Source organism: Notolabrus celidotus, chromosome 4 (assembly GCF_009762535.1).
Source record: "Notolabrus celidotus isolate fNotCel1 chromosome 4, fNotCel1.pri, whole genome shotgun sequence".
Taxonomy (NCBI): domain Eukaryota; kingdom Metazoa; phylum Chordata; class Actinopteri; order Labriformes; family Labridae; genus Notolabrus; species Notolabrus celidotus.
This window is the reverse complement of record NC_048275.1, coordinates 16,939,365-16,961,221: the sequence shown is the minus strand read 5'-3', so window position 1 is coordinate 16,961,221 and position 21,857 is coordinate 16,939,365. Positions and strand designations below refer to the sequence as shown.

General features: G+C 40.1%; 1 protein-coding gene across 1 annotated transcript in view; it reads left to right on the top strand.

The window, feature by feature from the left end:
• Positions 1–21,857, top strand: part of LOC117811785 (formin-2) — a 56,295-nt gene that overhangs the window by 18,351 nt on the left and 16,087 nt on the right. The window contains exons 7-13 of the mRNA XM_034682255.1: positions 8,109–8,196; positions 12,708–12,769; positions 18,080–18,171; positions 18,265–18,394; positions 18,511–18,657; positions 20,380–20,439; positions 21,141–21,261. Of these exons, the coding sequence (XP_034538146.1) occupies positions 8,109–8,196; positions 12,708–12,769; positions 18,080–18,171; positions 18,265–18,394; positions 18,511–18,657; positions 20,380–20,439; positions 21,141–21,261 (700 nt within the window). The remainder of the gene's footprint in view (positions 1–8,108; positions 8,197–12,707; positions 12,770–18,079; positions 18,172–18,264; positions 18,395–18,510; positions 18,658–20,379; positions 20,440–21,140; positions 21,262–21,857) is intronic.

Below are 21,857 nucleotides of genomic sequence, written 5' to 3'. Positions count from 1 at the left end.
CCAGGCTATAAACATGTTTATTAATGCTGCAAAGATCGTCTTTTTTGAATTGGTGTGTATGTGGTTTCAGGTGTTTTTGCAGCCAGCCTCAAGCGGATTCTCGATGAACTGCAGTTTATAACACTTTCGCATGAGCTTCATATTTTAAGACTGGAGGTTGCTGCTTGGCTAAAACCACTGTATAAATAATGGACATAGTATTCGTGAAGTCACCCATCTGTTCCTGAGCGCTGTTTTGAAGCCAATTGACGGCAGGAGCCGTTTTGGTATTGCTGAACTCAACCTAACTTCTGTCAAGCTAGTGTGAGGTAAAGAGGCGGAGTTTGAGCCTCCTAGTAAAAATCATCTTTTTTGAATTGGTGTATATGTGGTCTCCAGTGTTTCTGCAGCCAGCCTCAAGCGGCGACGCTCGATGAATTGCAATTTATAACTTCCGCATGGTCTTCATATTTTGAGACCGGAGGTTGCCACTTGACTAAAACACAGAAACCTACCAAATTGAAGATGGTGCATGCAGCACGAAGTGAACAGGAACATGATGCAGCAAAATGTTGTGGACTCAGACAGTGTCAGGGCCGGAAAACCTCTCAGAAGCAGCTCTGTTTCATGCGTCTTGCTGATCTTTGTACAGGTTCAGTTTACTGTGGATTATGAGAGTGTAAGCTAATTTTAAGATATAAATTGTCTTTTAAGGCGAGTAATAATCACTAAGTGAGTTAATTTTAAGTGATGTTTACCTTTTATGCCAAGTTTTCATCACCTAAGTTAACTTGTTTTTGTAGCCGTTAGCCTACTCAAGGCCAGCAGCTTATTGTGTGACTGTTTTTGACTGCTTAAAAATATCAGTTTGATGATTTCAAAATCAGCATTTGGTGTAAGATTATGCATTAAGTAAGCAGTCATTTAATAATCCGGATTCTTTGATAATTATAAGTAAATAAGCAGGATTGTTCACTCAAATGTTGTTCCTTAACTAATTATTAGTCTGTCAGATGTGTTTTTTCAAGGTCTGAATTTCAAACATAGAGGAAAAATATGCAAGCAAATTAATGTAGGCCTATTGGTGAATATGAAGTACAATATTTGCTTGTGCTTTGAAGTAGGGATGAAGAATAAAGTGAAAAAAAATACTCATTAGCACTGACCTATCAATTGTTAACTACTTCAGTAAAAGTACTTGCAATCCACCATTGAATTTGTCGATCAATAGCATCAAAAACTACATTTCTGACACCAGAAAATCCACATCCTCTTTTATTGTCTTAGTCTGTTCCTTTTAGTTTGACACTGTTTACAAATATCAGTGCTTATGTGATTTTCATGCTGTGAAAAGCATAAAAAGAAAAATGCAGCAAATAAGAGAAAATAAAAAATCACCTCGCAGCTTTGTTTTGACAGAGAACAAAAGTCAACAGCAAAGGGAACCGGAAGATAGATAAGTGAGTTTACTCAACAAAAAAAGTCACAGTTTTTGTGCAAGAATTTCATTTCAATAACACTTCAAAAATAACTGTCTTTAGGCCTGTTGACACTCTGAGAGCTGTCAGACACTCCAACACCTGAGAGACAAGAAAAAGGAGGAACATTTTTTGCACAGTGCAGCACTTCACCTGTGAATTTAGGTGTGAGAGGATAGTGCAAGGCAAGGATAGAGGGAACAACCAGAATGAATATCCTCCTCTCTACTCAAACCAACTTCGATGATTGACGATTTGATTGATGGAGCTGACATGAAGCATTTCTTGTGCTTTTTACTTTTTGTTAATTTTGGAGCTTGTTACATTCAGGTGACTGTGTGGGTCACATTAAAGTCAAAAATGACACTGAAGACATTGAAGTTAATACCATCCATGGAAAAAAAACAAAAAACTGTGACTGGGCTTCATTTAGCGCTGACCTTTGACATTTTCCAGCTAATGGAGACAATCTGCCACCTCTTAAAGCCCTGCCCATGTGGTGCAAGTTCAACAGTTTTTCTGATGCATCACAACCATCCTCTCCAGAGTCACCACTAGAGAGCAGCTTTGACGTCAGTACTGGGCCAGTTTAAAGGCCACTGCTGACATCAGTGTGAGATGTGGAAATACTACCACTGACACTGGTTGTCAGGTGCTGACCCTGCTGCCTGTGTGCAGACAGGTTTAAAAAAGGAGCTGTCTCCCCGTGTATGCTGCTGTCCTTTTTATATGGAGGTGAAGTGGAGTTAGAATGTGTTGCTGTAGCATATTTGACATGTTCAGTTTGAAACTGAAGATTTGGGGCATTTGTTTTTTGGCCTTCAGGATCAACCCAGCAGTGTTTTGACATGTGCTTGATTTTGGAACGAAAGTGTGATTTCACTTAACCTTAAATGTCTGCAAATATACAGTTAATGTTTCCTCAAGAATTTCAGTTTACAGCTTGTATGAATGAAGATTTTTGTAAGCAGGTTGCGAGAGGAATGGAGGGCTAAAACTGACATCTCTTTATTTGAATGATTAATATCCTTTTTTCTCAATCAACTGATCAACTGATTTGTAAATGAACAGTATGAAAACGATACAGACCCCTGTGTCTGTGAGCAACAGTCTGAAGCCAAATCATATTTAATTTGTGATCTAGAAAGAGGTATTTGGAATTTCTGCTCAGCAGATGACTGAAATTACAACTCAATTACCCAATTAGCAAAGCTCTTGTGGATACATTTTCTGTCAATCAGCTGAATCAGGGGCTTTAACAGTACAAATCTATGGCCTTGCATAAAGAGACATACCAAACCTCACTCTACTCCTAACTATTTTTGGCCAGTTTTGACTTAATTCCATCATCATTCTATTTATTTTTGAATGACAGCTCCCATGATGCTTCGGGGGACGTAAACAGAAAGTTATGGCATTGAGTCATGGAGGAGCTGCAGGCTACAATTTGAGACTGACATATTTACACGCAGTTATTCTAGCTTAATGCACATCAGTCATAACCATTGGCTGGTGACATGAGTAACACTGATTATCTCTTCACAGTGGCACCTGTCAGTGGGTTGGAAATGATGGGCAGCAAGTCAACATTTAGTCCTCGAATTGATGTGTTGGAACCAGGAGAAATGAGCAAGTGTGAGGATGTGAGTGACTTTGACAAGGGCCAAATTGTATGGCTAGTCAGAGCATCTCCAAAACTGTAGCTGTTATGGGGAATCGGACACTATGTGTGAAAGAAAAGTGTCAGATCATAGTGCATCGCAGTTTGTTGAGATTGGGACTGCGTAGCTGCAGACTTGTCAGGGTTTCCATGCTGACCCCTGTCCACTGGCACGTGAGCATCGTCACTGGATCACAGAGTAATAAAAGAAGGTGTCATGGAGAAATACAAGTTCAAGATGTTGACTTGGTCTCCAAATTTCCTAGACCTTAATCCAGTCAAGCATCTGTAGGGTGTACTGGGCCAACAAGTCCAGTTCATGGACACCCCACCTTGCAACTCACAGGATCTGCTGCAAACGTCTTGGTGTCAGACAGCAGACCTTTAGTGGTCTAGTGTCCATGTCTTGTCTGGTGGGGCTGTTTTGGCGCTCACCTGACCAGAAGTGGGTCTATGTATATCAGGCTGACAGCAGGGTTTTTTTTAGGGGAGAGATTAACTAACCCTGAACTAAATTTAGACCCTGGGTTCAACAGTTGCACCTAGTTTTGGGATAAGGTCCCCAGTTCTGGGGTAAAGTTCATTCGGTTGAAAAACGCCTCATGTTATTGCTTATGTAGTCATGCTTAACCATGAAGACAGCTATCACTGCATTGCTTGGAAACACATGATGAATCTCAGGCAGTTCCTGGAGTTGGCTGACATTTTTTGGTGATGAAAATTCAAGATAATGATTTCCCTAAAAGCTGTTTGTCACAGTAAATCTAACAATATGTGAATTATCAGTTGTCTGTGCAATCAGACATGACTAAGTTATGACTCAGGAAGGAGAGCTATTTTGACCAAAATTTGCTATTAATTGTAAATAAGTGGTTTAAAATGTTTCCCTGAGCTGAGACATCCACCTCTGCAGCTCCATTTTCAAATTCTAGAAGTGAGTTGGTCATATCTCTGGCTAGACTAAAGTACATATACAGTCATGGCCAAAAGTTTTGAGAATGACACAACTATTAATTTTCACAAAGTCTGCTGTTTCAGTTTTTATAATAGCAATTTGCATATACTCCAGAGTGTTATGAGGAGTGATCAGCTCAACTGCAATTAATTGCAAAGTCCCTCTTTGCCTTGAAAATGAACTTTATCACCAAAAACACATTTCCACTGCATTTCAGCCCTGCCACAAAAGGACCAGCTAACATCATTTCAATGACACACAGGTGTCACACACATTAACACAGGTGTGGGTGTTGATGAGGACAAGGCTGGCGATCAATCTGTCATGATTGATTGACTGGACACTTTAAAAGGAAGATGGTGCATGACACCATTGTTTCTCATCTGTTAGCCATGGTTACCTGCAAGGAAACACGTGCAGCCATCATTGCATTGCACAAAAAGGGCCTAACAGGGAAGTTTATAGCAGCGAGTAAGATTGCACCTCAGTCAACCATCTATTGAATTATCAAGAACTTCAAGGAGAGAGGTTCAATTGTTGCCAAACAGGCTCCAGGGCGCCCAAGAAAGTCCAGCAAGCGCCAGGACCGTCTCCTGAAGGTGTTACAGCTGCAGGATCGGGCCACCACCAGTGCAGAGCTTGCTCAGGAATGGCAGCAGGCAGGTGTGAGTGCATCTGCACGCACAGTGAGGCGAAGACTTTTGGTGGAAGGCCTGGTGTCAAGCAGGGCAGCAAAGAAGCCACTTCTCTCCAGTAAAAACATCAGGGACAGACTGATATTCTGCAGAAGGTACAGGGACTGGACTGCTGAGGACTGGGGTAAAGTCATTTTCTCTGATGAATCCCCTTTCCCATTGTTTGGGGCATCTGGAGGAAGGCTTGTTCGGAGAAGACGAGGTGAGTGCTACCATCAGTCCTGTCTCTTGCCAACAGTGAAGCATCCTGAGACCATTCATGTGTGGGGTTGCTTTTCGGTCAAGGGAGTGGGCTCTCTCACAATCTTGCCTGAAAACACAGCCATGAATAAAGAATGGTACCAGAACGTCCTCCGAGAGCAACTTCTCCCAACCATCCAAGGGCAGTTTGGTGATGAAGAATGCCTTTTCCAGCACGATGGAGCACCTTACCATAAAGCAAAAGTCATAACAAAATGGCTCGGGGAACAAAACATTAAGATTTTGGGCCCTTGGCCAGGAAACTCCCCAGATCTTAATCCCATTGAGAACTTGTGGTCAATCCTCAAGAGGCGGGTGGACAATCAAAAACCCACAAATTCTGACAAACTCCAAGCATTGATTATGCAAGAATGGACTGCCATCAGTCAGGATTTGGTCCAGAAGTTGATTGACAGCATGCCAGGGAGAATTGAAGAGGTCTTGAAAAAGAAGGGTCAACACTGCAAATATTGACTTATTGCATGAATTCTGTGTAATTCTCAATAAAAGCTTTTGATACTTATGAAATGCTTCTAATTGTATTTCATTATACCATAGAAACATCTGACAAAAACACCTAAAAACCCTGAAGCAGCAGACTTTGTGAAAATGTAATATTTGTGTCATTCTCAAAACTTTTGGCCATGACTGTACAGCCTCAAAAACCAAAAAGTTGAGACCCTGTCGGTAAAATGTATAAAATAAAGTTGGATTTGCAAATAATTTAAATCCTATATGTAACTGAAAATACTACAAAGATAACATTGAATGTTGAAACTGAAAAGCTGTTTGATTTAATGAAAAATTAACATGCTCTTTTAAATTTGATGCCAGCAAGTTTCATGAAGGTTTCTGGAGTTTTGAAAGTGACACGTTAGGTGCCAAGAGTTCCAGGGTCTTTTAGCCCCCAGAACTACTTTCCCCTGAACTAAAAGGTTCCTGTGCCCCCATTGTTGTCTGCGTTTCGACCGTTTGCTGAAGTCCAGGGTAGATTGTGCAAATCAGGCTAGTGACATATGGAGAAAAAAAATTATATTAAATAATATTTTGAAATCTTAATAAAAAACTAACTAATATGCATTCCCAGGAACTCCCTCTGTGTTTCAACAACTGTGTAAACTCCACAAACACTGTTACGTTCATCCGAAAGTCCCAGGACCTTTGAAAAGTACTACCCCCCAAGCAGGGGCTTTTCAGGGGGAGATTAGCTACCCCTGAACTAAATTTAGACCCTGGTTCCTTCAGTCAAAATGCACATAGTTCCGGGGTAAAGTCCTTAGTTCTGGGGTAAAGTTCCTGCGGTGGAAAAACGCCTGTTGTTCCATTCTTGTCTGATATAGGATTTCAGCTGCACAACAATTTGTGGTCTCCTTTGTTGTTCTTTTCGTCTCATAATGCTCCAAATGTTTTCATTGCAGTTAGGACTGCAGGCTGGCCAGTTTAACTCTGGGATCATCTACTATGGTAGCCTGGTATCGCAAGACCCATTAGCCAGCTCGTATTCATTTTTGCTGATTGGTGGGTCAATCTAGACAATTTCCTGCCACTTTCAGATACACCGGACCAATCACAGTCCTTTATTAAGGAATGTTGTGGCTTCTATAAGATGTCGAGCCTAGAGTGCCACTTCAACCTTATTGTAGACAACCAAGATGGCAGCTTCTGGTGAAGGGTGGTCCACTGAATACGCTCTTGCAGCAATTTTAAATGAACTGGATTGTGTACTTTCATTTAAACAAGAACAAACAACTGCACCTGCACTTTTTATTAGTAAGAAAGATGTGTTTGCTGTTTAAATGGGGGAGGCAAGCTTTATGGCCTACACTGCAGCCAGTTACAAGGTGGAGCTCTAAATGTTGTGGCTTCACTTCAGGGGAGCTGTTGTGTTGCTCATATTTTTATACAGTCTACGGTCCATATAGGCAAACCTTGAAATGATAAATGGATCAAAGGATCAACATGTAATTACATTTACGTAATGTATTTCCTTAAAGCAAAAACATAGACACATGGATCCCATAAGATTGTTGAAAGACACTGTTTTAGATGATTTTTCAAGGTTGTTTTGTTGTCCTGACAGTGTTTGTTTTGAAAATAATTTTAATGTTCTGTCGTGGTTTATGGATCCAGCTGTATTTTATTAGGACATACTACTAATGATACACTAGAAGGGAATTGTTATTTCAGAGAAATGTAAAAAACAGTAAAGTGATCCTCTGCCATAGCAGGCTATGTGGTGAACTAATCAACCCTAATTTACATAATTTAAACCTTTTTTGTAGACATTTGCTCGTCAGGTCAGCTGATCAAACATGACATGTTACATATTTTCCACTTCCAGTAAGCATGTGACCTACACTAGCTATCTCAGACTTGGTACCAGGGGCTTTTCACCATTATATCACAAACACCTTGTCCCCTGAAATCCTGGTTGAAAAGGTAAAGCTGCAACATTTGCCACCTGGTGATATAACTCCTTGTGTGTATGAGGGGTCTATTGTGGTCTGTGTGATCTAGTTTAGATAGAGAAGCTTTGTTTGTATCACAGTAGGCTACAGGTTTCACATCTTGTCCTTTCACTATTTTGCACACCTCTGCTTACACAGAGGTGGTTTATATGATGGCTTATACCAATCCTGGCTGTTTTAAGTTTGCTAATGTTTGTTGTTTTTGCAGATTTTTGAACTGTTGTATTTTAAGAGGACAACAAGTGGATTCTCTATATGTAGAACAGCATCAGGACTTGAATTTATGTTAAAGCACTCCACTCAAAAACATTTTTTCACTGGGTATTTTTTACACTCCTCAAAGATGATGGATGTGGAGAGTTTGAGGAAAAAGGAGTAATTATTAATCATCATAATTCAGCTATGGCATCACTTAAATTTCCCAACGTCTGCGGTTGAATCGTCTTTGGTTTCCTCCCACAGAAAATAACAAAGAGGAGTGATGTTTCTGTTTTGTGTTTCCAGTCTTTTATTAAGTGTGTTGTCTGGATGTGCGTAAACGTGTGCGTATGTTTGCATGTCATGGTAAAAGGAGCATCAACATCTGTTTTCTTTGGCCTTGTATAACCCTACTGCTCTCGTCTTATCTCTCAGGTGGTGAAGCTCTTAAGTAATAAGCGCTCGCAGGCTGTGGGGATTCTCATGTCAAGCATTCACCTGGATATGAAAGACATCCACAATTGTAAGTTGTATTTTGTCATCATGTATCTACCAAATATTTACCTTTTTAAGTTTGTCCAGATTGTTTTCCCTGTAAAATACTTAATTACGGAAACAAGTTTATGTGTTTGGACCTTGTAGAATGTGTTAATAGGTTGATTCTACTACAGCAATCAGGGGACATGGAAAGCACCACTGTAACAGTCGATGTGAGATTAAAGGTAGAGAGAGAAGCAACATATTTTGATTTTTTTGACTTTTTTTTTTACAGTTTACAAAACACACATATTGAAACAATTTTCTGTTATGTACGTAAGTGAACATGTACTATGCAAAAAAAAAAAAGCCAAATCAAAAACTCTATTTCAACTCCATTGCTTAATTTAAAAGTATTAAATTGGATATGAACCATTTATTGGTGACTTTTACAAGCCCAGCATTGTTTTTGCTCCAGGGATGCCTCTGTCATATCTCCATCTTTAGTCCAGAAAAATATAAGCAATTAACCCTCCTTATGTTTGTTTCTTAGGGACAGCAATAATGTTCCTGGGTCAACTTGACCCGAGTCATATTTAATTATCCAGAAGTGTCCAAACCCCAAAAAATCCCAATAAACATTTTTTAATCTCATTATTAACTCCATTACTAACCATTTAAATCAATATATATAATATTATAGTTTTTTTATGAAGTGATGTTGATAAGACACCTCTTCTGTCACATGCTGCCCAGGTTTTTATGCTGTATTTAGCTGGTTTGGACGGCATATATTGCCCACAATGGAAGGAACCTCTGAATGCCACTAGCCTTTCATCCACTGTGACAATAAGGGCCTGGGTTATAGAGCAGTGGAAGTTGCTCTACCCACTTGTCCCTCACTGTCCCAATGGCTGCCAGCTTGTTTCTATTGGATCCCAGCTCCTGCAGTCAAATGGTACAGTGTCCTTGGGCAAGGCATTTTCATTTTATATGTGAGTTACGGTAATTAAGCCAAGCAGAAGAAGTTTCATAGCAAAAAAATACCTTCAACATTTTTTTTTCAGATTTTTGAACTTTAAAATGGGTCAATTTGACCCGCAACATAACAGGAGAGTTAATTGTTTGAATTCCTGACAGATATCTTTGGTGCCCTGAGGAAGTGTCTGACTGACTTTGGTTATCCACCAACCTTTCCCAATTTTCTACCTCATGGTTGACTTTTGTAGTTTTCAGAGTTTAAACAACAGGTGAGATGAATCATTCATGTTGTTCTCATCAATTTTAGTATCCCCTTACTATACCAAATTTGATACATTAAACAAATGGCTCATTATTATTTCATGTCATAGTCCTGAAAAAATAACTTATTAGCCTTAGCTTGATAAGTTGCCAGTTAGCTAATCTTAATGCTCACTGTTATATAATAATAAATACTGTAGATATTATTCCTACTTTGAATTAGCATCTGTGCATTGTTATAGTGACTATGTTGGCATGCTGATGCCAGGATTTTGCTCAAAAACATTTGTGTTAAACAGTGCCTCACAGAGCTGCTCGCATGGCTACAACCTCCTACTCCTCTTTTTAAGGGGAGACCAAATATACTTGGTACCAGATGCAAGAAAGATGCACTTGCTGGAAAATACAAGGCTTTTGTTAATGTGAAACTGACATAAAACTGAGAATGGAAAATACTGAAACACACTCAAGTTAGACATCAAACAGCTGTCCAAAGGTGCGCAAGGGTGGCACTGACAGTTCTCATTGAAAGAATGAATTATAATCTCACACTAAACACTGATGTCAACCCCAATCTTAAACCACAACAATTTAAAATCAGTTTTTTTAATGTACAGAACTGAATTGTTTGTGAATTAGCATCAATTCTTTTTTCAGACTTCATAAAATACCACTTGTTCTCTGTCTACTGAGGTGTGAGTAAGATTGTCCAAAGATTAAACCTTCCTCTTATAATTATCACAAGTCCTAATGATACAAGGCATCTTAATGCTTTTCTTTTGTTGCTCTCCTTCTGTCTGTTTTCCTCTGCTTTCATTTTGCATAATCCCCCGCCCCCCTCGTCTAACATCCACATCATGTTCCTCCGCCCATCTCAGTCTCTCTCTGATGAGTTGTCACCATCTTGTCCAAATGGCTTTGTTAAAGTGAAGTCATTCAGGAGATGATGATGGGAACCGACTGTTTTCCTGTTTGAGTTACTCTCTGATTGCTCGCCAGTCTTCCCTCATCCATGTGTCTAAACACTCGTCCCCATCTCCCCTGTTCTCGTCAGGCCTCCTACAGAGCAGCCTTTTATCACAGCTTTGAATCTTTATCTCAACACTCATGGCAGCTTGGTACCTTACAATAAAAAGAATATGCACAACGGAGACTGTGGCTGGTACATTTGGTACACTTGTCACTACAAACAATGACTCTATGTGTCTGTTTTGTGTTGTATTTAAAGCATCTTTTGGGTGAAATTTCACCCGATTTTCCTGACTTTAAAGTCAGTCTTCAGTGCATTTATCTCAGGTCAGAGCAGGAGGGCAAGAAAGGGCCACTCTCATCAGCACTGTCATTCATCTCCTATGTTAGGACAGTTTTTACCATAGAGGATAATTAGCGCTGATTGGAAACTTCAGTATATCATGGAGGGTGAGATCACAGAGAAGATATCTTCATGGTTTGAAGTTAACTTCTCAGAAGTATGAAGTAAGCTTCTCAAAAACAGTACAATGCCAACCACCTTACACAAACAAAAAACCAAGACAGTATTCTTTATGTCCTTTGTAATGTATTAAAATTGAATAATTATTGGGTGTGAATTATTATAGCCTTCAAATACTCATTATTTACTATAAGTAGAACACCCAGCAGACTATATATTAGTTAGTCTATTGTATTTTTAATTCCTGAAATGATCTCATGTTCCCTTGTGCCATCAGAGGTTTGGGATGATTAAAGAATTGCAGGACAATTTGTTTTCAAAAGAAAAATGTACTCATCCGAACTTCTTAATTGTTCCTTACAGTGCAGTGAATCATGTTTTATTTCCTCCTGATTCCATGACTATCAAAGGCCTCATCCTTTGCATATCTCTGACTCAAAGAAAAAACAACATCTGAATCATTGATTTGGATCGTGTCTGTCCTATGACGCCCCGATTGCTCAGTGAGAACACATTTTTTCTTTTTCCTCACAGCTGTTGTTGTTTGTTGTCAGACTTGGCCAACACTCTGTGTGCTTCATCGGGCACTTCCGTGCTGCGTCTGCTTCTTGCGAGGCTTTGTATTGAGTATAATATGGTGGTTGGCGGCGCCGTGCCGGGGTTGAATGCGGTACTCGGGGTAGACCCAGACAGATGGGTTTGCCTTTTGGTCATAAGAGTTCTGTGTCAGAGTGATGATACGGTTTTCTCCCATGTCTTTAAGAAAAACCCGTCTCCAATCAAAGCAACCCAGCCAGACTCTGGTTTAGATGGTAATGAAAACCAAATGGTGACAAGACCAGAGTGCGAGAAACAGAGAAGGGGAGCGTCTGAGAGAGGGAAGTTGTTTTTGTGGTGGCTTTGGAAGAGGAGAGAGTGTGAGGAGGTTGGAGAGTGACAGCAAAGAACGAGGGAAAAGGGAGTGAGGAGATTTAAAAGGCTGAAGGATTACATAAAGGCAGACATTCAGGCTAAAAACTTGAGACAGAACTTAATGGAAGAGTACAAAAGTCACTATTTCCAAATGCCTGTATCATTCATGCACTTTTTTTTTCTATGTGCTGTTGAAAAGTCTATAATTCATTCACTCCAAGGAGTCAAAGCATTATTTGTGATGTAAAGAGAACATTTTCTTTTGAATCTATTGCCTCATGTTCCTTGATCCCTCCTGACACCACCTCTCCCCTCTGTGCCTCTCCAGCAAATCAACAGGTCAAAACAATGTGAGTCATTTGGACAACCACAGCCCGGTGAAAACACATATATAGGTGTCGAGTGCTTCACCAAAGCGATTGTGCATACAGCAACACCTACGCCTCAACGCAGCAGACCCCCGGACTCTGTTTGTCTTTAAACATTTACTTTCAAAGGATTAATGCTCGCGGGCGCCAGGTCCTCGCGCCGAGACAAAAAGGCGACACCAGGAATTCAAACACAGGAGTTCAAACACAGATCTCTGTACCTTTGACAGATTTCTAAGACCACCGTATTTATGTTTGTAGTTTGTGGCCCCCTTTCTTTGCTATAGTGATGAGAGCTGATATCTACGTAACTCACAGCAGACGGTACATGACGCTATATGTGGAAGAATTTTGTCCTTGTTTCATCCCGGAGTCAGCCCGTGGAAAGCAAAAAAGAACCTTAGATTAGAAAAGATGTCAGTGCATATAATTGTTGCTCCAGCTAATGTAAAATGTAGAGATTGTGAAAGTTGAGGTCTGTTTTTGCTGGTTTGATTTCTAACTTGTTTAATGTTGTTCCTTGAAGGCAGCACAGAAGTGTCATGACGTTCTTTGCTGCAAACAGTCACATTAACCATGCCCCCCCTCTGGTTCCATCCACAGCCGTTCTTAACATGGACAACACAGTCGTTGACCTGGAGACTCTGCACGCCCTCTATGAAAATGTGAGTAGAAGAAACACTGCAGCAGTGCTTGGAATTGCAGCTATGTCTTTCTGGTTACAACAGTAATAAACATTTTTAAACGTTGCAAATTTTTGACTTTGAAGGCAGGATTTTCATGGCTCATGTGGACAGTGGTTTCAGCAAAGTCAATAGAACACTGAAAAGACAATATCTCCAAACTGAAATCCATTTCTGCAATTTCCTGCCAATAGAGAGTCTTGAAAATACACAGTGTTGAGCAACAAACCCAGGATAATTATACAAAGTAACACCAGTGACAGCTCAGGCAGATCTGGTCTGCAATATTCACTCTGGGAAAACTTTTTTTTTTCTTTCCTTCTGTGGTTTTCAGCAAAAGTATTATTTCGGAACAGTCTGCTTGTGACAAATAGAATGATTTATGGTTACACTTTTCATGCCATATATGAATAACAGGCAATCATTTTATTATAGAATGAAACCTAAGAGGACTCAACAAGTCTTGATATCAACAAAATGGCGAAAAAAATCTCTCATCAACTGTTAGTGTTGTTTTATTTGGCACTCTCCTTACGGTAAACCACAAAACACCAAGTGCTATCCATCAAAAGGAGCCCTTTGAAGATTATAAAGATCTGAAAGTCTGTATACAGTGAAGGTGAGAGGGGGGAAAAAAAAACTTTTTAATTAAATGTATTTGTTGATCACATAAAGCGACATGGTTTCTGAGCTGTCAGTCACAGATGCTACGAATTGTGTACATATTTCCCTAAGCAGAGTTCTTAATTCATGTCCCACTTGAAAGAGTGAACTCAAGGAAGTGTGCATTAGACACCAAAACAAACAGGCGAGCCACAAACCATACTGGTATGTGTGCTGTTTGTGCCGTTTCTCATGTAGATCTGTCTGCTGCAACCCTTTTACGTAGTAGACATATTTTTCCTGATGAATGCAAAGAAAATAATAGGGAAAGTGCAGCATTTGAGTCACACAGCTCGTCTTCATGGTCCTGATGTGGTTTTTAAAAAAGAGGAGAGACTACGTGGAGCTTTGTTGGGTGAGATGACCACATCATGTTGTATAATATTAGCATAAATAGAATTATGGAGCTGTCATCACTGCTTTCGAATACATCTCCATTCTGGCTCTGAAGGGCTCCTTGTATACAGTAAATACATATTCATCAACCTTCACTGATCTTCATCTTTCTTCCCCGCCCGGTGGAAACAGTTCAGGCCCCGTTCGAAGTCAGGTCAGTAAATAATGGAACATGAAAAACGGGCATGTTTTCCACATTTCAGCGAGAATACGGTTTTAAGATGCTGTGAAATTCCTGCGAATTTGCTTTTTGGCACAACTACACAGGAGAGGCCTGGTCCTTTGGCTGCCAGAGGCATATTAATAATGTTGATCATGGGAATGAGACTGAGGCTCGAGACAAGCTGCAGTTATGAACCAATGTGTCATAACTGAGGATCAAAAGTCTTCTAACCTCCCCGCTCACCCCGAGACTTCAAGCCCACTCTCTCTCTCTCTCTCTCTCTCTCTCTCTCTCTCTCTATCTCTCTCTCTCTCTCTCTCTCTCTCTCTCTCTCTCTCTCTCTCTCTCTCTCCTTCTCCCCCTGATGGCCCGAGGCTGTGTTATTGAGTCGAGGAGCCAAATTGTTTCTCTTTTGTATTGCGAGACTCCATCCTGTCTGTGGGTCTCCAGCCCCCTAAACCACAGTTGGCAGCACAGTCAGCCTGTCTTGAGGAATGCAAGGGGCTTCTAATGGTTACACCCTTGCTCACTGCACAAGGAACCAGATCACACACTGCTCTCCCTCACTCTCTTTTCCGACTCGCACACACACAAACATGCTCACAAACAAACAATCTAACCCACACAAATGTGCACACTGTGCTGCACACACACACACACACACACACACACACACACACACACACACACACACACACACACACACACACACACACACACACACACACACACACACACACACACACACACACACACACACAGGCACACACACAGGCAAAGGGACAGAGTCGCTCAGTCTATGAGCTTGTGGATTATAGCCACTCCTGTTCTTTGAACAATAAGCCCTCCACCATTTAAGGGGTCACAGTGATAGTGGGACAACGCTCCCTCCCTTCTAATATCACAAGCCATAATCTGGGCCCAGACTGGATGTCTGAAGATCAGACTCATTTCAGCTGACAGTAGCTAAATGTCATAGAGGTCAGTAGAAGCCAGAGTCCCTCCTACAAGCTACAAATATTCACCTCATACTTCTATTTTTTCTTTTTCGTCCACTACAAGGCCTGGCGATGTGTAAACATAGCCTACATGTTTATTACATTATGCAATATGTCATTTGGACACTATCCTTTGGCAGCTCAATGTACAAATAATCTCATAAATGTTGTAACATTGAAAATTGAGTGACATAAATAGTGATTAAGCCCTGGCTGGCTCTGTTTAGCCCTGTGTTTGAAACCTGGCTAATGAATACCACTTGGCTACCATTCGAATTCTGGCATCACAAATATCATCCTACTTTTTCCCCTTGCATTTGATATTCCACATGGGACTGCATTTCTCATGCTAACAACCACTGCAACATGCCCTAGCAATTCAGAGATCACACGCTAATGCCTACTTGTCCCCAATTACACCAAGCACTGCTGGGCCCGGCTGCTGCCCTTTGAAAAGGATCTGCTTTGTATTAAATATATTTACACTTGAAAACATCTCGAGAGGAGGCGAAGGAGAGCTTGCCCTCGTCGACAGAAGGCAGCGGTGTGTAGAATACTAATCGGGCCCTCAGTGCGTTTGATGCTGGCGTTTGAAGTTTTCCAAGGATCCATGCCGAGGCCGAACCCCAGAGAGAAAGATGGAGAGAAACAGAAGGAGGGAGCAGACGGCTGAGACTCTTTGGGGGTCTATGGGCTGAGAGAGAGTTTACATTTTCTTCCTGGGGATGGTTTTATTGTTTGGCCCATCTGCGTCAGACACATTAACATCTATTGTCTTTGCCTCTTGTGAAACGAAGGGGCATTTCTGGCCTGTTTTTTTTTCTACCACCTTGTATAAAACTGTGGTCCAGAGCCTGACAGCAGGATAACAGTCAGGAATGCAGGCTGGCTGAAGGCAGCTCTTTAGCATTTCTGAAACTTATACAGCATAGACTGACATACTGTTGAGTTTAATAAGGCACAATATGAGCTTCCTTTTCAAATTTTTAGAAACTCAAAGATTTCTACAGAAGGACAGAAGTTGAAAAAATTAACCCACTTATGGACTTTCTTAGTAGCTTTGCATCATGTCCTGTGATATACATAAGTAGACACGTTTAAGGTGGCAGATAGCTAATCTTACAGACTCAGAAATGCAGAACTGTTTGTGTAGGACTTCATCTTTGCATTACAGTTGTGTTCTGCTGCTGTTGATCAAATCACATGATCTTCATCCGCAGTCTTTTTGCAGCTGTAACACTTTGTAACTTTGATTTGCCATAAATAGACTTAGTATTGTAACATTAAAGAAAAAACAAGGTGCATGTTTAATATCTGTGATTGATAAATGTTGGTTTAAACTAGTAACTGAAAGGTTCTGATAATTAATGTAATAGTATCATGTTAAACCTATGCAGAAAGGGGTATCATTGAGGCTTACAGCAGGGGCGATTCTAGGATCGGATGTTTAGGGGTGCTGAGCCGGGCAAGATACATTTCACTGTTTTAATCACTCATTTTAATGCAATTTCATTCCCACATTTGTGAAAGAAAAGTATAACACTTTTTGGGAAAGTCTGTGACTAAACCATCAAATCTGATAAAGGTTATTTAAATGCTGAGCCACAGCAAAAGAGAAATGGATTGGAATCATAAAATAAACATATGGTAACCCTGATTTCTGAGGAAAGACAACTCATTTTGATACAGCAGCTCCTCAACATATACATGAACAGCATGTGTGTTTCTGGAGTAAACCAGCCCCCCATAGTGAGTACCAAAAATTGACATTGGACTTATTTTTTGGACTTTCATTTGATATGCAATGCACAACATGTAAAACGCGGTGGAGCTGCTGTAATTTTGTTGTGAAAATATTATGTTTTAACCAAGTATTGTTTTGAAACTTTTCTAGCTTGTTAAAAAGAACATACAGTAAACATTTTTTTTTTTTAATCTCTCAAATTTTAGGGGTGCTGGGATTCAATTTAGAGGTGCTTCAACACCCCCCAAAATGGGCTAGAAACGCCTATGGCTTACAGTGTTGACAGACTGCACAAGTCTCTGTATGCCTAAAGGAGCTCTAGCAACCTGTACTAGTCACTTGGTGTCTTAAATTGACAAGTCTTTTCTATCAAACCAGCCCCAAAGAAGGGTTACATACTTTTCTTCAAGTTTATGATTCTGTCCTAATTAGGGAGAAAAGCTGTTAAAATTGTCTCCTCCAGCTCAGCTCATGTTGCATCCTAGAGTGCTTATCAAAGGGAAGAGGACTGTTGTGATAAAGAATGAGTGAGGGTGAATTTTATGCTGCTCTGCGCTGCGTGCAGTCTGTCTTTATTCTTAGAGAGCAGCCAATGTTTACTTCTCCCAATCAAAACATGAACAGTGCATACCTCAGCCAGGCAAGATTGGCCGGTCCAATATCTTTTGTTAATGTTCGTTAGATTTTTTGTCCTGAGATAAAACACATTCAGTAAAGAGCTACAGCAAGTGATCTTAAGATAGAGCACAAAACATTTAATTCCTCATCTGTGTTTTACCATTTTGTCATTATCTCATTTGTTTATGAAGAGAAATGTGCTTTCTTTCATGTTGTTTCCCAGTTTCAGTACTTTGACACCAGAGATAATATTGATTTTATATTTCCCTCTCTGAGTTAAAGTTTCACTGTTTGTTGCTAAGGTTGATAATGCTGCAAAGTAGATACATATATGTTATACCTCTAATCCATGCAAGTACAAAAGAAACGCACGAGAATGTGTTTGAACACCATACTTGTATATTCACAACATCTGGTTGGATAGGTATAATTTCAGTTTATGCCAATGTGTTTGGCATCAGGGCCTCAATTTCTAACAGTTCCTGATGTTTCTATGATGAAACTATGCACAGAGTGTATTTAAATCAGCTATTCTAACACTCAGTTTAGCTTTGATTTGAGTAAAAAAAGAAACCTTTGGTGACTGAGACTTTGTATAAACATTGATTCATTCATATTTAAACAGCACTTCCTACAGGTTTCCTGTACTCTTTATCAACTGCATACATTTTGATCTGAACTCATTCTGCGTTTTTATTTTTTTGGGACAGAGAGCTCAAGCAGATGAGATGGATGGCATTAACAAGCACATTAAAGCATCCAAAGACAAAGAGGACGCCAAGCCTCTGGATAAGCCTGAACAGTAAGCAGTAAACCTGTCATCTCAACCAGATTTGTCACATGAGAGCTGTTTTCTTAATGATGTGTAATATGACTGATTTCTGTTCTCCATCAGGTTTTTATTCCAGTTATCCCAAATCCCAAACTTCTCTGAGCGAGTGTTCTGCATCCTGTTCCAGTCAACTTTCCATGAATGTATCACCTCGGTCCACCGCAAAATAGAAATCCTTCTGAGAGTCTGCAAGGTGAGCCAATGGCTTTTCTCTTACTCCTTTCCTTTCTGTCACTCCGTCTGGCCTTCACATCTACATCTCATTTGTTTATGTGCATGTTTGTGTCTGTGCGTGTGTGTGTGCACCAGACTTTGCAGATTGGTGAGTGTGTACTGCAGGTGCTTGGCCTGGTGTTGGCTTTCGGCAACTTCATGAACGGAGGGAACCGGTCTCGAGGGCAGGCTGATGGTTTCAGCTTGGACATTCTGCCAAAACTGAAGGACGTGAAGAGCAGTGTGAGTTTGTGTCTCAAACATCCCTCACTCTAAAGTAGCAGTTCACACAGGAACTCCTGAAATTTTCAAGATCATTTGAGGGCATTCTCGCAGCTCACAAGTGCACCTCACATCGGAAGATTTTCTCTATCAGATTAGATTTGCTCTCACAACTCAGTGTGCTCCGGTTTACTCTGTTTACAGTCTTTGACAGGAGTCTTTGTAAGTAATATAAGTAAAGCAAACAAGCCAATGTTATTGAATAGATAGATAGAAAAGAATGGAACATTTTAATTCCACTTTGTACTTTCAGTTCATGCTCACAGGTACATAAATACAAGCATTCTAATATTTGACATAGATAAATAAACAAAAGAAACATTTAAAAATACGCTCAGCCAAAAAACATAACTTGACGGATTATTTACAGCAAAAAAACAGTGAGCATAACACAACTTGTCTAATGAGAGAAACATATCACACCATACACAAATGCATAATTATGCACATAGGCACATGTATATGTATATGTGTACACATCCATCACAATCTGTCAATTTAGTTTTTTTTGGCTGAATTTGTTTTGTGTTTTGTTGTTGTTTTTGTTGTTTGTTTGTTCTGCTCTGTCGTTTGTTTGTTTTTATTTTTTAAACTGTATTGTATTGTCATTATTTTTGTCTTTATTTGAATGTTTGTAAAAACTAATTTATTTCAAATCATAAAAGAAAAAAAAATACATTCAGTGTTATCTTTTAGGTTATTCAACTGTTTTAGATATTATTGTTCATTATTAAGATAATATTTCACATTAAATATTGCCCAGTATTGTCAGTTGGTGGCCCAGAATGGCATGGGAACCTTGACATTTGATTGGCTAACCCAGCTGCAACTCCATGTGTTGTAATTAGTTATCTATCCAGTCAGATCTGAAAGTTATTTTCATTAAAACTTATTCTGTTTTATTGCAAAATGCTTTTTTTTGGCATTTCAGTGAAGAACATTTGTTATCTGCTGATACTTTTTTACTGTGACTTTCACAGACATATTTACTTATTGTGTCCTAAATAATGAAGCACAAGTTTTAAATGTTTGCACTTTGTTGGGATAATTTTAAGTAGAAAAAAACATTTAACATGAAAATGTAATAGCTGTATGGTAAAACAGAGTAAAGATAATGCTAATTGAGCCACCCAAATGTTGAAGTTTTAGACACGCTCTGACTATGGTGTGATACTATGGTTCAGTTGTCATTCCATCAGAAAATCAGCTTTATAGTGTTACTCAAATTGTAAAGTGGTCAAGGAAAATTATGACTCCCAGTGTTGTCCAGCAAGTTGAAAAAGGAACATTCAAAGCACCCAAAAACATGAGGATCTTAACTGTGCAGACTTAAAGGACAGACCATTCTGTTTACTGCTCTTATTCAATATCACAACGGGCTCAGCGTGCCCTTGGCACAGCCATATAAGGACACAGTGGTTGTGTTTTTGTGGTGGTGGACCGAGTAAGGTATCCAAAAAGAACATCAAACTTTCCACCAACTCTGAGTTATGACAGCCGGCCCTGCACAGTTATGTTTTGTTGTTTCGCTCTTCCAATGTCAAGATTTATGCCCAACCTCTGTGACCGCTGTGTCTATTCTTGTTTGCCTTGCACAAATTAAAACGTCCTGCTCAGCCATGATTAAATTAATAAATAAAGGGAATCTGGTTTATTTATTTGGATCTCTCTCTTTTCTTTCAGGATAACTCCCAGAGTCTTTTGTCCTACATTGTTGCTTACTATCTAAGGCACTTTGATGAGGTATGTTTTGGTCTCTGTTTATTTGAATCACTTTTCTGTTTGAGTCTGATTTGCTTAGAAATCCTTCCAGAGCTTTCTTTTCATCTCCTCTCTCGCCAGAGGATACCATGGCTTATCCTTTATCAAATTATTTATTTTCTCTTTCCTCATTTTCAGCAGGAACAAATCTCTCTCTCCTTCTCTGGCTCTCTTTTAATTCCCCTTTCTGTCTTTCACTCTTCATCTCCCGCTCTCGCTCTGCTTTGGTCTGGGTTCATTCAAACCTGCAGTCTGCTCGTTGGCACAGCATCCAAAGGAGCGCTAGTGTAAATAATTAGGTTCTCCAGATGAGATGAACTCAGTAAAGTGCAGCTCGCCAAAATCAACCTGCATGACATGGCTCCAGCACTCATAATGGCCTTGTAGTAACTCTGCAGGAGAGAAATACAGTGCACTTTCTGCAAGCAGCTTAATGGTCATTATCTGCTGTAGTTTCAGCCATATCGTCTCTGCAGTGTTTGCACTGCTGATAAGCACATACAGGTCTCTGAAGACATTCATTTCAATCTTGCCTGGTGTGTTCAGTATATACTAGAGAGGCCCTCTCCCCATTGAAGAAGATTGACTTTGACATCGGCGTGCGTGCGTGCGTGCGTGCGTGCGTGCGTGCGTGCGTGCGTGCGTGTTTTTTGAACATGGATATGTGTGTTGTACTTTACCAGGATGCTGGCAAAGAGACGTGCATCTACCCTCTGCCCGAGCCCCAGGACCTTTTTCAGGCCTCCCAGATGAAGTTTGAAGACTTTCAAAGAGATCTGCGCAAGATGAGGAAAGACCTCAACGGTAAGCCGGCAATCTACATTCCAGCAGTCATCCCTTTGTTTGAGCACATCCCAAACCTTCAGACTGCGTATTTACAACTAGCTTACGATGTAGTAAAAAACTTGGCCTTGGCCATATCCAACATTTACTGCTGGTGTCATATCATGTCTAAAATACTATCATATATAAATTGATGTAGCAATAAATTATTTATTAATCCATGCATATATCTGCCTGCACAATGGAAAATAATATTCCAAATTTGACCAGCATTGCTCATGTGTGGATTGGAGAAGCAGGTCAGCAACAGAGCGATGGCATCTGTTTGTCGTACAGACAAGCTAACCAGAAGCAGATGTGATTCGTCAGATGTTGACTTCTGTTGGACCTTGTGTGCCTTTACTGTCCTCATGAAATAGAGATCAAAATATAAAGGGCAAAAGATCAGGGAGCTTCCACTACCTGTGGACATTATTAAAGGGTCATTTGCTTTTCAATGAGCAAGGAGAGGCTGTCCTTCAGCACTGAATTACATCCCTCAGAATTATGTTGAGCACATTTATGGACATTGTGAAGCATATTAATTGACACTGGGCGCCCCCATTCTCATGTTTATT